The 15,114-nt window shown below is 52.9% G+C and overlaps 1 protein-coding gene across 2 annotated transcripts in view; it reads left to right on the top strand.

Moving 5' to 3' along the window:
• The window catches only part of HUWE1 (HECT, UBA and WWE domain containing E3 ubiquitin protein ligase 1), a 1,800,886-nt gene that overhangs the window by 252,019 nt on the left and 1,533,753 nt on the right, over positions 1-15,114 (top strand). For both annotated transcript variants that reach the window (XM_086940169.1, XM_086940170.1), the window contains one exon: positions 12,604-12,672. In XM_086940169.1, the coding sequence (XP_086796295.1) occupies positions 12,604-12,672 (69 nt within the window). The remainder of the gene's footprint in view (positions 1-12,603; positions 12,673-15,114) is intronic.

Here is a 15,114-nt window from a genome sequence, read left to right as displayed (position 1 = left end):
AATCTACTGTCTTGACGCCGGAGATATCGAAACCGAAAGTGCGCATCGCATTGGTAGGATCGAAGACTTCGGAGGCCTTGGCGCCGAAGAAATCTAAAATGGCCGTCGAGCTGAAGAGCCACGTCAAAATGGCCGAACCGAAGGCTACTACATCGAAGCCGAAGGTGAAGGGGTCGGACGCGGCCGCATCGGCGCCGAAGACTGTCGACGCCGGCAAGGGTCGACTCTATCACAAGAAGACGGTCGACCCCAAAAGGTCTCTTCCCGACCCGAAGAAGCGGCCAGACGACCCAAAGAACATCTCTGCCCGCTTCCACACGACAAGGCCAAGGGAGCTGCGCTGAGTGCGTCGACTCAGAGGGGAACCTCGTCGGACTCCGCTCCAAAACCAACCGCTAAGGACCCTGTCGAACCGGCGCGTCCATCCGCCGCGGTCACTAAGGTTACAGAGTCCCTACAGCGCATTAGAGACGGCGCCGCAGTGGTCGAGCCGAAGGACCCTCCGCCGGCAAAGCCTGTGGAGAAACCGGCGAAGGCGCATACGCCGATCCTTTTCACCATGCCGCCAAAGACGGCGCAGAAGGCTTTCGCTGCTAAACCGGGGGCCGGCGTGCCCGAGAAGGTGTCTTCGACGCCGAAACCATCGTTGGTGGTCCTCGGCCCACGGCCTCGACAACTTTCGGAAGAGGAGCGTCAGGAACATTTCATCGACGCCGAAACGGGCAGGCTTTCCCTCCTGAAGAGGAAAATCACCCCTGAGCCCCAGTTGGAGTCGTACAAGATCACACTCAAACGAAAAATGGACTCTGCTGGTTCTCCAGCCTTGGTGGAGCCCATTTCACCACAGCCTCACCAACTCTCGCCCACTCGCTCCAATGCAGACGCTGGTGAAGGAGAAGACGAGGATGAATACAGCTATCCCGTCTACACAGACCCAGAGGATGTGGCAGAGCCCTGGTCTGCTGGTGGCGATCCTGGGGACCCGCATTCTGGACAGGACCCTCAGCTTTTCTCAGCGAAAACTTCCCCCACTGAGGACTCTGGCCGCTGCCCGCTCAATGAGGGCATTGAAAGCCGCAATCACGACGTCTAGCTGCATGCTGACCCTGTGAACGTCGACTTCCTATTTGACACCTTTTCTGTCTCTGAAAAGACTGTAAAGACTCTGCCGATGCTGAAGGGTGTTTTAAAGCAAGCTGCTGAGGTCTTCAAAGAACCCACAAGGGCGAGGGTCATCAACCAGAGGATCGACAAAAAGTACAAGGCGGCGCCCACAGATCCAACTTATATTAAGGGACAGTTGCCTCTGGACTCCCTGGTTGTCTCCAATGCCCGGAAGAGGGCCTACTCGCAAACTACGGGTGATGCTCCTCCCCCAGACAAAGAGTCAAAAGTCTTTGAGGCTTCAGGGAAACTGGTGGCAGCGCAGGCAGCCAACATATGGCGCATCTCTAACACGCAGGCGCTCCTGGCGCGTTATGACAGGGCACGCTATGATACCCTAGAGACCCTTTTGCAACATTTACCCGATCAATATAAGGAAGGGGCTGAAATGTTAATACAGGAGGAGAAGCTAATCTCCAATGCTTCCATAAAGTGCGCTCTGGACGTGGCTGACACCGCCGCACGCGTAATTAATACTAGCGTTATGCTTCGCAGACATGCATGGCTAAGGATATCTGGGTTCAAGCCGGACATTCAAACCACCATCTTGAAACAAACGGTCAACCCAGATCACCTGTTTGGCCCTGAGGTTGATACCACCCTTGAGAAGATGAAGGACACCGACACTGCAAAATCTATGGGTGCCTTGCAGTCCCAGCAGTTTCGGAGTGGGTCCTTTCGTCGCTCCAATACTAGAGGCACCTCAAGGGGTCAACTTTCGCAGTCAGCGCAGTTCTACAAAAGCAACACCCAGACTATTTATACCAACAAGGGTCGAGGTGGATACCGCGGCAACAACGCCAAGGGCAGAGGACGTGGCAACAACAGCTCCAGGTCCTCTACCGCCAACAAACAGTGACGCATTGTCACTGCCCCCCGACCACACAAACCCGGTCGGGGGGAGACTCCAGCAGTTCCTGCCCGTGTGGAAGTCCATTACCACGGACAGGTGGGTCAGAAAGCTTATCCAATTCGGTTATTGTCTGGAGCTCACATGCACTCCACCCAACATACCCCCAAGGCACCGTCCTATGTCCGGCGAGCACTTGCACTTATTGCAGCAGGAAGTCATTCATGCTGCAAAAAGGGGCAATAGAGCTCGTACCCTTGCAGGAAAGAGGCTCGGAAGTTTACTCCCTGTACTTCCTGATTCCAAAGGACGGATCCCTAAGGCCCATCCTGGATCTCAGGCCCCTCAACTTTTACATCCTATCAGAGCATTTCCACATGCTAACACTGCAGCAAGTTCTCCCACTGCTTCAACAGGGGGACTTTCTGGCAACTCTGGACCTAAAGGATGCGTACTTCCACATTCCGCTACATCCGTCACACAGAAAATACCTCCGGTTCACCATCCAAAACCAGCACTACCAATTCAAGGTTTTGCCTTTCGGGGTCACCACGGCACCCAGGGTTTTCACAAAACGCCTGGCGACGGTGGCGGCGCATCTAAGACGTCAAAACATCCATGTCTACCCCTATCTGGACGACTGGCTCATTCAGGCGAAGTCGGCCCAGCAGTGCGCCCACCACGTGTCCCACACCATTCACCTCCTGCACGATCTGGGGTTCTCACTAAATTACCCAAAATCCCATCTCCAGCCCGCCCACATACGGCAGTATCTGGGTGCGACCATAAACACTCTGGCGGCCACAGCACAGCCGAATTCAGTGAGTCAGCAGCATTCAATCGCTGATCAAAAATTCAGACCTCAACACTCTCTTCCAGCAAGAGTGTTCATGCAGTTGATAGGCATGATGGTCTCCTGCATCTCCATTGTCCCGCATGCAAGACTACATATACGTCCGTGCCAGGAGTGCTTGGCACGTCAGTGGACTCAGGCTCACAACCAGTTGAAAGACCTAGTGTTGGTGAGCGGTCGGGCGTACAACTCTCTGCATTGGTGGAATCCACGAAACCTTTGCAAGGGCCAACCGTTCCAGGAGCCTGTGCCACAGATTGTCCTGACAACGGACGCTTCTCTCCACGGATGGGGAGCGCATGTACTCCAATACACTGTGCAGGGACTATGGACGCAGCAACAGGGGAAGATGCACATCAATGTTCTAGAACTGATGGCGATCTTCATGGCACTGAAGGCTTTCAAAGTACATCTATGCAACAAGGTCGTGTTGATTCGGACGGACAACATGATGGCAATGTACTACATTCAAAAGCAGGGAGGCACACACTCCGCAGCGGTCATCTGGCTCAGAGCATGTGGAAGTGGGCCATTCAGAGGAACATCTTCCTCATGGCAGAGCATCTCCCGGGCAAGGACAATCAGATGGCGGACCTGCTCAGCAGGCACAGCCACCAGATGCACGAGTGGGAGATACATCCATCAGTACTCCAGCCGTACTTCCAAAGGTGGGGTCATCCAGAGATAGACCTGTTCGCCACAAAGGAGAACGCAAAATGCCAAAGCTTCGCCGCCAGGTTCCCACACCCACAGTCGCAGGGCAATGCGATATGGATGAACTGGTCAGGCAAATTTGCGTACGCTTTTCCCCCAGCACCTCTGATACCGCTGGTGGCACGCAAGCTCGGGCAACACTCGATGACTCTCATCCTAGTTGCTCCAACGTGGGCTCGTCAACCATGGTACACCACGTTTCTAGAACTGTCCGTGGTACCGCATCAAAGGCTACATCTCACACCCAGCCTTCTGACGCAGAGCCATGGCGACATTCAGCACCCAGATCCGCAACAGCTCAACCTGGCGATCTGGCTCCTGAAGTCCTAGAGTTTGGCTACCTAAACTTACCTCCCGATTGCATGGACATCATTCGGGAGGCGAGAAAGCCCACTACTAGAGCCTGCTATGCGGCAAAATGGAAGCGGTTTGTCATTTATTGTGCGAACCACAACATTAACCCGCTGGACGCTTCTGTTCAGAACATCATCTGTTACCTTTTCCATCTGTACAAGTGTAATCTGGCCTATACTTCCATTCGCATTAATCTGTCTGCAATGGCCGCGTATCTCCAAAATAGACAGCACCTTTCACTTTTCAAGGTGCCTGCCATTAAAGCCTTTTTGGAAGGCCTCAAACGAGTCATTCCACCACGGACTCCACCAGCACCTGAGTGGAACCTCAATGTGGTTCTTACCAGGCTGATGGGTCCTCCCTTTGAACCACTGCATTCCTGCGAGATTCAGTTCTTGACATGGAAAGTGGCTTTCCTCGTAGCTATTACATCACTACGGAGGGTTAGTGAATTGCAAGCCCTCACAATCCAAGAGCCATTTATCCAAATTCACTTCAACAGGGTAGTGCTCCGCACTAATCCTAAGTTTCTGCCCAAGGTTGTGTCCCGGATCCACATCAACCAAACTATCGAATTACCCGTTTTCTTTCAAAATCCTGAATCATTGGCGGAGCGGATGCTCCATACCCTTGATGTTAAACGGGCCCTAATGTATTACATTGATAGGACCAAGGATTTTAGGAGACTAAGCAACTCTGTCGCCTTTGCACCACACCACAAAGGTAACCCTATTTCCAAGGCTGGTATTGCTAGGTGGATAGTTAAATGTATCCAAATATGTTATCTCAAAGCTAAACTTACTCTTACCATTCCACCAAGAGCCCACTCCACCAGAAAGTTGGGGGCCTCTATGGCATTCCTTGGAAACATTCCTTTAGAAGACATATGTAGAGTAGCCACATGGTCTACCACACACACATTTACTAAACATTACTGTGTTGATGTGCACTCCAAACAGCAAGCAGCTGTAGGGCAGGCTGTTCTCAAGACACTTTTTCAAACGTCTGCAGCTGGCACGGGCAGCCGCCGCTAATGGAGGGACTGCTATTTATTCTATGCACAGATATGAATTCAGCAGCCCACATGCCTTGAACCGAATATGCTACTTTCCAGTATGCATCTGTTCTTGGCATGTAGGGCTGCTGACATTCATATCGCCCGCCCTCCTCCCCGGCGCCTGTTGCAGCTGCAGTATTCACATATACTCATAGCATGGTCATCATTCACGGAGTTTCACTCCATCTTGGCCGCAATGGCTAAAAACAATCTGGGGATGGAGTCGATGCCCATGCGCACTGTAGTCCAGGGGAGGAGCCACCTATCTCGTGATGCTTCGAAGACTCTTCCAGGACAACAATGTGCAATCATCGGACCCAACACTAGGCGGCGATCTATGCACAGATATGAATGTCAGCAGCCCTACATGCCAAGAACAGATGAATACTGGTAAGTAGCATATTTGTTCCGGGCCTTGACGTCGAAGGCTAGGTGGGAGCGGTCCCGTTAGCGCATCGAGCTCCGGCAGTCTGCGCTGCTCCCGGTCCAGGAGGAGGTTGAGGGACTGGTCGCGGGGCCACATTCATCCCAGCTTGAGTCTACACCATTTGTCTGGCTCGAAGTCCTCAGGTAAGAGGCACAAAGTCGAAGAGGTGACACTGCTCTTACACCCCCCCCCCCCCCCCCCCCCCTCGCCATGCAGCCGCGGGTTCAGGCGACGCTGCCCATGTGGCACCGGAGCCGCAGGCGTAGCGGCCAGCTCCACACCTGCTGGTCCCTGAGCTGAACGCGACGCTGGAGGAGATCGAAGCATTCCTTGTGGCCATGAGGAATCTCACTCCTCCGAGCCCTACTGAGGTGCCTTCGGGCCCGAGGGCTCGTCTGGGTCCCCTAGTGGGCCGTCTGCTTTGGCGCCCGGCGCCGCCGTCGGGTGCTTTGGCGCCCGGCGCCGCCGTCGGGTGCTTTGGCGCCCGGCGCCGCCGTGGGGTGCTTTGGCGCCCGGCGCCGCCGTCGGGTGCTCTGGCGCCCGGCGCCGCAAGGCCCCACCAGATCTGGGCTCGGATCCGGGTCGACACCGGTGGACCTCACGAGCCCTCTGCTGGTGTCCCCAGATGCTGTCGTCTCCTATTCTTCCTTCGTTCCGGGTCCGACGTTGGAGCGGCGTCGCTAGACGCCGAATTCGACGTAGGGAGAAGAGCATTACTTCTACGACCCGGCCCCATCCTTTGCACTGGACTACCAGGAGATATGAGGGGGCGGGGGAAATTGGGAGGGGTCTGAAGACCCTCTTGCACGGGAGTGCCAGTCATTTTAGGACTGGACAACGGAGCTTGGGGATGCCAGTGGTCTGGACACTTGGCCCGACACTGGCTTTGTCTCCCCTCCTACCGTGGCTATGGAGGAGGGGGCTGCCTCCAGCGTGGTATTGACTAAGGCAGCAAAGGCCTTGGGCCTTGAGCTCCCCGTCGCGGGCGTGAGGACTAATCTCAGAGGTTCTTCAACCGCAGGCAAGCTCAGCGGAGCCTCTGCTACTGTTTAATGAGGCCCTTACAGACATTCTTTTGGGCACTTGGTACAAGCCCGCTACAGGTCCTCCTGTAGTTAGGATCGTGGCCAGACGCCACCGCCCTGCCCTGGGCGACCCTTGTTTCTTGTCCACCCACCCCACCCCCGAGAGCCTGGTTATCCATGCCTCTAACTCACAGACTGCATTCCAGACAGCCCCCCCCTGATTGGGAATCCAAGAGGTATGAACAGTTCGGGTTTGTGGTCCGTTAACACCGCCTGCCTCTTGGGTTGTTACACCCACTCTGTGTGATACGCTCGCGGACATTCTGCCAGAGTGCCCGGCGGAGGTGCCTGCTAAACTCACCCAAGCCCTTGCGGAGGTACAGGACGCAGCACAGTATTCTATCCGATGTGGACTGGATACTAGGGACTCGCTAGGCAGGGCGATTCCTAAGACTGTGGCGGTTCGCCGCTACGACTGGCTGTGGTCTGACAACTTGTCGGCTGATGTCCTGAACACCCTCATGGACATGCCATTTGATGGGTGCCACCTTTTTGGCGACAAGGCAGATAGTGCGCTGGAGCTCTTCAAGGACTCCAGGGCTACGGCCAAGTCCTTGGGCCTGTCGGGCCAGCAGCCTACTGCCTTTCGAATCCTTTTGTGGCCAAGGAAGGGGCGCCCCCCACACGTCCTGCCAGCCACGGGCCGCAGACTAACATTCAGCGCGGTGGTGGACATGGTAACCGCCGTGGCGGTGCCAGTGGACAGCGGCGAGGCCAGTCCACATCCACCCCTGCAGCATCTGCCTCAAAGCCCTCCTAGTCTGAGCTTTCAGGCCCATTTAATGCCAGTGGGGGGCAGGGTTCGCCATCAACTCCTCCACTGGCGCTCCATCACATCCGACAGGTGGGTGCTGCAAATAGTCCGAAGGGGCTACTACCTCCCCTTCGAGGCGACCCCCTCCAGCCATGCCACCACAGTACCACTGCGTGTCAGGGGATCACTTGCAACCTCTGCTAGAGGAAGTTACGGCCCTCTTGGCCAAGGGGGCCATCGAGCGCGTTCCTGGGCCAGAAGTAGGGTGTGATCGCTATTCCCACTACTTCCTGGTTCCCAAGAAGGGCAAAGGGGGCCTCTGCCCTATCTTGGACCTCCAGAACGTCAACGGCTTCCTCCAGAAGGAGAAGTTCAAGATGCTGAGTCTGGCTCAGGTCTTAGCTGCCCTAGACCCTGGAGACTAAATGGTAGCGTTGGACTTGCTGGACGCCTATTTCCACATCCCTGTCCGGCCGGCCCACAGGCGCTACCTGCGGTTCACAGTAGGCCACGAGCACTTTCAGTTTTCTGTGCTCACCTTCGGCCTTACCAGCTCCCCACGGGTGTTTTAAAGTGATGGCGGTGGTCGAAGCTCATCTACACAGATTAGGGGTTTGTCTTCCCCTATCTCAACGAATGGTTGTTGAAGGCGGGCTCGCCCCAGACGGTTGTCAGCCACCTCCAGACTACGGCCGACCTCCTGCACCTGCTAGGGGTCTCCATCAATGTGCCAAAGTCAGATATTCAGCCTCTGATTCCGAACTTTCAGCCTTTATCCCGAGTCTCGGTCAGGTTGACACTGCGGCATCTGGGGCTGATGGCCTCCTGCATCCGTCTGGTGCATCACGCCTGGTGGCGGATGCGGACTCTGCAGTGGGATCTGAAGTTTCAGTGGGCCCAGCATCAGGGCAACCTGTCCGACCATGTCCTGTCTCCGAGGGCACTGCGAGACAGTTGCAGTGGTGGCTCACGGACCGTGATTGGGTCTGGGGCAGATCTCTCTCCCTATCCCAACCGGAGCATGTAGTTGTGACGGACGCGTCCCTCCAGGGCTGGGGAGGCCACATGGGAGAGGCGGAGATCAGAGGCCTCTGGTCTCCGGCGGAGTCCCGGCTCCATATCCATCTTCTGGAGCTGCGGGCGATCCAACTTGCACTGAAGGCATTCCTCCCCTCTGTCCGGGGGAGTGTAGTGCAGGTGTTCACGGACAACACCACTGCCATGTGGTACTGCAACAAACAGGGCGGGTTGGGGTTGTGGACCCTCTGCCAGGAGGCTCTGCGCCTCTGGGAATGGCTGGAACTTCAGGGCGTGACCCTGGTGGTTCAACACCTGGCAGGTTCCCTGAACGCTAGGGCAGACAAACTCAGCCGCCGGTGCATGATGGATCACGAATGGCGACTGAACTCTGACTTGGTGCAAGGCCTCTTTCAGCAGTGGGGAGAGCCTTGGTTAGATCTATTCGCCACAGAAGAGAACTCACTATGTCATCAGCTCTGCGTGTTGGAATTTCCAAGGGGGCACTCGCTAGGAGATGCTTTTCGTCGCGAGTGGATCTACGTTTTTTGTACGCCTTTCCGCCTATACCACTTCTGCCCAGAGTGCTGAAGATCATGCGCGACCGGGCCCAGGTTATCCTTGTGGCTCCGGACTGGGCACGAAGGTACTGGTATCCCGAGCTACTCAGTATGTCAGTCGATACCCAGATTCATCTGCTGCTTCAAGAGGGCCTTCTGTGGCCGCAGCATGGAACGGTCCTCCACTCGAACCTGTCCAGTCTCCACCTACATGTGTGGAGATTGAGCGGTGACAGTTGAGGGCATTTGACTTGCTTCCTGAAGTCTGTAATGTGATTCTGGCAGCCAGGCGTTCCTCCACAAAATCTATATACGCCTGCAGGTGGAACAAATTTGTGGCATGGTGCATAGCAAAGGCTGTGGATCCTCTTTCTGTGGTTCTCCTCTTCCTTCTTTCTCTTGCCCAGCAGAGCTCTGCTCTGGGCACTATCAAAGGCTACCTCTCTGCCATTTCAGCCTTCTTAAGGCTCCCTGATTAGCCTTCTCTTTTCACGTCCCCTGTTGTAAATAGGTTTTGAAGGGCATCACTCACATGTTTCTTCCTGTTCCTGTCGTGATGCCTCAGTGGGACTTGAATCTTGTTTTGACTTATCAGATGTGTGCTCCTTTCGAGCCACTTCACAACCGTCCTCAGTCTTCTTACCCCTAAGATTGCATTCCTGGTTGCCATCACCTCTGCCAGGAGAGTGAGTGAGCTCCAGGCTCTTTCGTCTAAGCCTCCTTTCCTTTCTGTCCATCAAGACATAGTTGTCCTAAGAATGCGTCCCTCTATCCTGTTCAAGGTAGTCAGCCTTCCACATCGGGCAGTCCATCACCTTGCCCACCTTCTTTCCGCCTCCACATCCCTCGAAAGAGTAAGAGAGGCTACAACGTCTGGACCCAAAACATGCGCTCGTTCTATCTCACTCCAGTTCCGGGTGGATGACAAGCTCTTTGTTGGTTACGTGGGCGCTAAAAAGGGACGGGCGGTGCACAAACGGACCATTTCTCGATGGGTCGTTTTGTGCATCAAGGCTTGCTATTCACTGGCTAAAAAGGAGCCTCCTGTGGGGCTGTGTGCTCATTCCACTCTGGCCATGGCGGTTACTACTGCCCTTAGTCGGGAAGTCCCCTTGCAGGACATCTGTCAGGCAGCTACGTCGGCCTTGCTGCATATGTTTGCTAGACACTACTGCCTGGACAGCCAAATCCGGAGAGATGGCTTCTTTGGCAGTTCCGTTCTCCAGGACTTTCTTGTGTGATCTTGGTTCGCAGACCCACCACCGGGGTTGGTATTGCTGGGGTATCTATTCTAAGGTAAGGAATCTAATACTAACCTGTTTCTTTCAGATGCACAAGTTACTTACCTTCGTTTACTTTATATCTGTAAAACAGTAGTTGGTATTAGATTCCTTACCGCCCCACCCATCCTCCCCGTTCTGCGAACCGATATCTAGGGTTAAGGTTCATCCCTTTCAGGGCCCTAGTTTAATGGCACCAGTGTTGGTTTTGATCATGGCTCTGCGTTTCTGGCGCTGAAAAGCTGTGTATAAGAACTGACGTCCGCGTGCGATTGCGGCGTCCAAGTACTCTGGCGACGTCATCCTGGCGCCGCCGACAGACGCGGAGACGCAGACTACGCCTACCGACGCGCTGGGGTACTGCTTCGCAAAACTTTCCGGATCCAGTATGACGCCTGGGGATATTCTAAGGTAAGGAATCTAATACTAACTACTAATTCTTACAGATATTTCAAGGTCAGCAGAGGGCAATGTTCAGGTAAGTACGTATACTGCACCATCAGCACAAAGGGAGATCAAAGTCACAGGCATCAGTGGGAACTTATTTCAAGAAGTTGTTTGGCACCAAACACTCCTCGTTTCAGTGAAGCCATCGTGGTGCTGGGGAATTGGACATCAACAGTTGCACCTGAAGCCCCTGTGCAATATTGAGCTAACCCAATTGTGCCCCTACATCTCTACTTACCTCTGCTGTCGTTGGTGTCCCTCCGGGGCCACGCCTACAGCCTCTTTACCATCAAAAAAATCCTAATTGAAAAGCATTTTGCGCCTGATGTCCAATTTGCATCCTGCACCTGGCTGTCCCTGTGGTTCAGTTTTGGTACTCACCTAACCCTTGTCCCGAATGCTGGAAATGTAAGGGATTTACGTAGCTGTTTAACCGTAATATTGCTTTCTCCAAAGGATAAAGTTTAACTGTGTGCTGCAAAGTTTCTAAGTGTTTATTTTTCAAATTGAAAAGTAGTTTTATTTAAAAATATGCTGACCTTATTGTGACTATCTTGGTCTTAAAATAAAAGCTAAGTATATTTTTCTAAAATTGGTCTGCATCTCCTTGAGTCATATTCCCATTATTGGTGATTGTTTTGCAATAAATGTCTTACACTAGGCCTAAGGCTGTTCGCCCATACTACCATTAATAGAGCACGTCCAGTTTTACATTGAGCCCCCACACCTACTACCAGTGCCAGGATGGCTTTGTGTTCTCCTTCCTGCCACTGGTTGGCATTTAAGGAATGCTCTGGACTAGCCCACCCGTTTTGCAGGTTCTATACTTGTGCACTTTTTAGGAGTTATGTTCCAAACAACCAACGACTGGAAATATATGCACATAGCACTAGTGATTTTGCTGTCCTTTAAACATACCTGTGTGTGTACCATTCGAGAGATGCATGGATAGTGTCTGCTGCATGCAGCACACCATTTTGATTGACAGCCTTGAAGCAGTTTTAGTCTTGCCATTTGGTAGAACAGTCCCCTTTGGTTGCGAATAGGTGTACCGTAAACTAAAAATGTCACATTGTGTCACGCTGCGTATCTATGCTCTCAGGGTAAGTAACCTACTCCTTATTCATACCATGTGTGTAAAACATAACCAGGACTTGAAGAGTATGCTACTGTCACCAAGTAAAATGCATAATGTGTAGTTTTTAAAAGCAAGTGCTTTTTGGTGAACCTGTAGCAAATGTATTTATACCTTTTGTAGGAATTCTATGGATATATATGAGCTGATGCCTATTCTGACATCCTAATTCCGAAATATGCATTTGCTCGAATTTCGATTATTCTTTTGCTGCTCAGTCCCAGGCAGGGAGATAGTTGTCAGGAAATTTTACACTGATCAAGGTTTACGTACTCTGTCTCTGCTTGACCCCTGGTATAGAGATTTGCGGCTTGCTGAGTTGCAATATCATAAATCTATTTAACTTCAATTCTGGGAATCTGACAGTTATACATTGGTTGCATGTGGTTGGGAGTGTCCCAAAGTGTCATGATTTTAGAGTACTTAAATCCAGTGATGGTTTAATAAAGGGCTTTAGATTCATGGGCAGTGCATCTTGCATTGTGCTCATAGTTTTTGAAGAGCATCAGAAAGCTTGGGGGTTTAGGGGTCTGACCTGTAGATGAGTTGCTGGTCACAAAACTGTACCTGCTTTACTTCCTTTCTTGCAAACTCTTGTTTACAGGGCAGCGGTCTGTTAAATCTTGAGTTGGTGCTAGCCAGTAGCATAAAGCCTTACAGGTTGCATCATGGCATCTAAATCAGGATAAGTGCATTAGCCATCTGATTCTGGTGAGAGCTCACAGGATGTTAAATGTTTGTTTTGCCCTTGTTAACTACAATTAACTGACTTGCATTTTGTTTATTGCACTCTCCGCATGTTTTATGCTTTGTTGGTTCTAATAACATAATGCTGTACCTGTTCACTGCTGCTGGTTTTAAGTTACACTGGCAACACTTCTACTCAACACCTGTTCTCTGTTTTAGATTTCAGAAAGTCCGTCTGAGATCATGGAATCCCTTACCAAAATGTACAGCATTCCAAAAGACAAACAGGTATTTACCTCTCCTGTGGGGAGGGGGCGGGCGGTTGTACTTATTTTCTGATGAATACCTCTACCTACAGGTTCCTCACCTATAAAATAATTCCTGGTGCCAGACTGGATCTAGAAACTAATGCTTGCACGTCTCTGCTAGGGTCCCTGGATGTGTTGACGCCAGAGTGGCATCTGATGACATCAACATACCACATAGCTCCCACCCAGGCTCGACGTCTGTTCCCCCTTTTTTTTTTTATTTTAGGCGACTGTGATACATTTCCAGAGTGTGCGCTCTCAATTGTGAATTTTTCCTCACAAGCTAATTTGGTTTGCTGTGCAGTCTACCCCATAAGCACTCAAGCTTCAAGCCTGTAGGTACTCTTAGTGTCAAACCAGTCAATGTTATCCAATGGCAGGTAAGAGTTATCAGTTTCCATGTAAGTACTTGGCTGGTGAAGTTAGGGTTCTGGACATAGACTCAGGGGTCCCATAGTGTCAGGTAAGTACAGTTAGTTCACCCCCAGAGGCACAGGGGCGGCCGGGTGCAGAGGTAGTTAGGCCCAATGTTATCCAATGAGGGAAAGGGGGCCTCCGGTTGGTGGCTGCTGGCTAGCAGGCCACGCGGCAGTGGGAGCTGAGCTCCGGGTCACTTGCTCAGGGCAAAGGGGGAAGTAGGATAGGACAAGTGAAGGATATACTTGGTAATTTAAAGTTCGAGGCATGTGGGCTGCTAAATTCATATCTTTGCATTAGATCGCCACCTAGTGTTGGGTCCGGATGATCGCACATTGTTGTCCTGGAAGAGTCTTCGAAGTATCCTGAGATGGGTGGCTCCTCCCCTGGACTACAGTGCGCATGGGCATCGGCTCCATCCCCAGATTGTTTTTTTCCGCCATTGGGTTCGGATGCGGTCTCGACGTCTCTCCGTCGGAACCGAATAAACATCACTTTTTACGGCCAAAAGGCTTTGGGTTTTTTACGTCGGTATTGTTTGCGTACGGTCTCGAGTTCTTCCGTCTCTCGGAGCCGGAATCACCGGAGTTTTTACTACTCTTCGGACATCGAGGCCTTCTCATCGCGACTCGACACTAAAGTTCCCAACATGGAGCGGAGTCCCTTTAAACTCTGTCCGCTCTGTGGGTCCAAATACCCACATATAGACGTACACCCGGTCTGTAATAAGTGCCTTTCGCCAGACCATGACGAAGGTAGTTGCCGGGCCTGTGCGAGTTTCAGGTCGAAGAAAACTCTCACGATTCGGCGCGCAGTGCGACTGGTGGCCAAACAGGCGGCCCCGGATCCAGATAACATCTTCGACGACCAAGAAGAGGAGGACCAGAGCCATCATCTTCAAATCTCCCCGCCTGAGACGGAGGGCGAGGCTGATCCGGAATATGACGACGACGGAGTCGTGGGTCAAGGCCTTGAATACGTCGACGAGGTAGGGGACGACGTTATGGTGTATGGGGCCGAGGAAGATAGCTCAGAGGACGAGCTATGCCCCGAAGTTGACGAACATCAGGAGAGGGTCGCGGGATCGCCTGTCGGCCTTACCCAAGACCCTGTAGCGCAAGCCACGGCCCCGCCTGCTGGCCCGGCCACGGACATACTTGCTGCGCCGAGGATTTCGAAACCGAAACTGAAAGCAACGGTCTCGACTGCACCTAAAATGGCCGACCCGAAACCGAAACTGAAAGTTAAGGAAAGCGTCCCTAAGATGGCGGTCGCAACGGGAAAAACAAATAAACCGGCGGCCTCATCGACTCCGTCGACCTCCGGTCCGCAGAAGTCGAAGAAACACGGCGATTCCACAGGGTCGAAATCGGCGCCGGAGGAGAGATCCTCTAAAAAGGGTGGCACGCACAAGACAAGCGCGCCGGCGCCGGCGAAGCCTGCCAAGGCATCCGACACAACCCCGGCTCCAACGGGGACATCTGCGCATCGCTCCAGGGACTCGGGGTCGGCGCCGTCCATCCCTCCAAAAGACCAACGGAACGTCGCATCCGAAGGCAAGGCCACCTCGTCGGTGCCAAAGACATCGGTCACCGACGCATCTCTCGTGGCTGCTTCGCTACAAAGAATTAAGGACAAGGCTTTTTCTTCGTCGACGCCAACGCCATCGACGCAGAAGGCGGCAGACGTCCCAGTCAAGCCGGCAAGTAAGCTCCTCTTCCTCCTACCGCCAAAAGTGGCGCCAAAGGCTTTTTCCTCGAAATCGACGCCAAAGAAGTCGGAATCTTCTACGGCAGGGACATCTTCAGGTCAAGTGCTCGACCCTGAAGAGGATTCGGAGTGCTTCATAGACGCGGACACGGGGAAGTTAACCCTTTATAAAAGGAAGATCACTTCGCAGCCGGTGGAATCCTATGTCATTCCCCTAAAGAAGAAAAAGTTTCCACAGGACGCCTCAGGCCTCATGGAACCTATCCGGCATCCTCTGGGAAGGAGCCCAACACCG

This window comes from Lissotriton vulgaris, chromosome 10 (assembly GCF_964263255.1).
Source record: "Lissotriton vulgaris chromosome 10, aLisVul1.2, whole genome shotgun sequence".
Lineage (NCBI taxonomy): Eukaryota > Metazoa > Chordata > Amphibia > Caudata > Salamandridae > Lissotriton > Lissotriton vulgaris.
The sequence above is the reverse complement of the archived record's forward strand: the minus strand, read 5'-3'. Positions and strand labels throughout refer to the sequence as shown.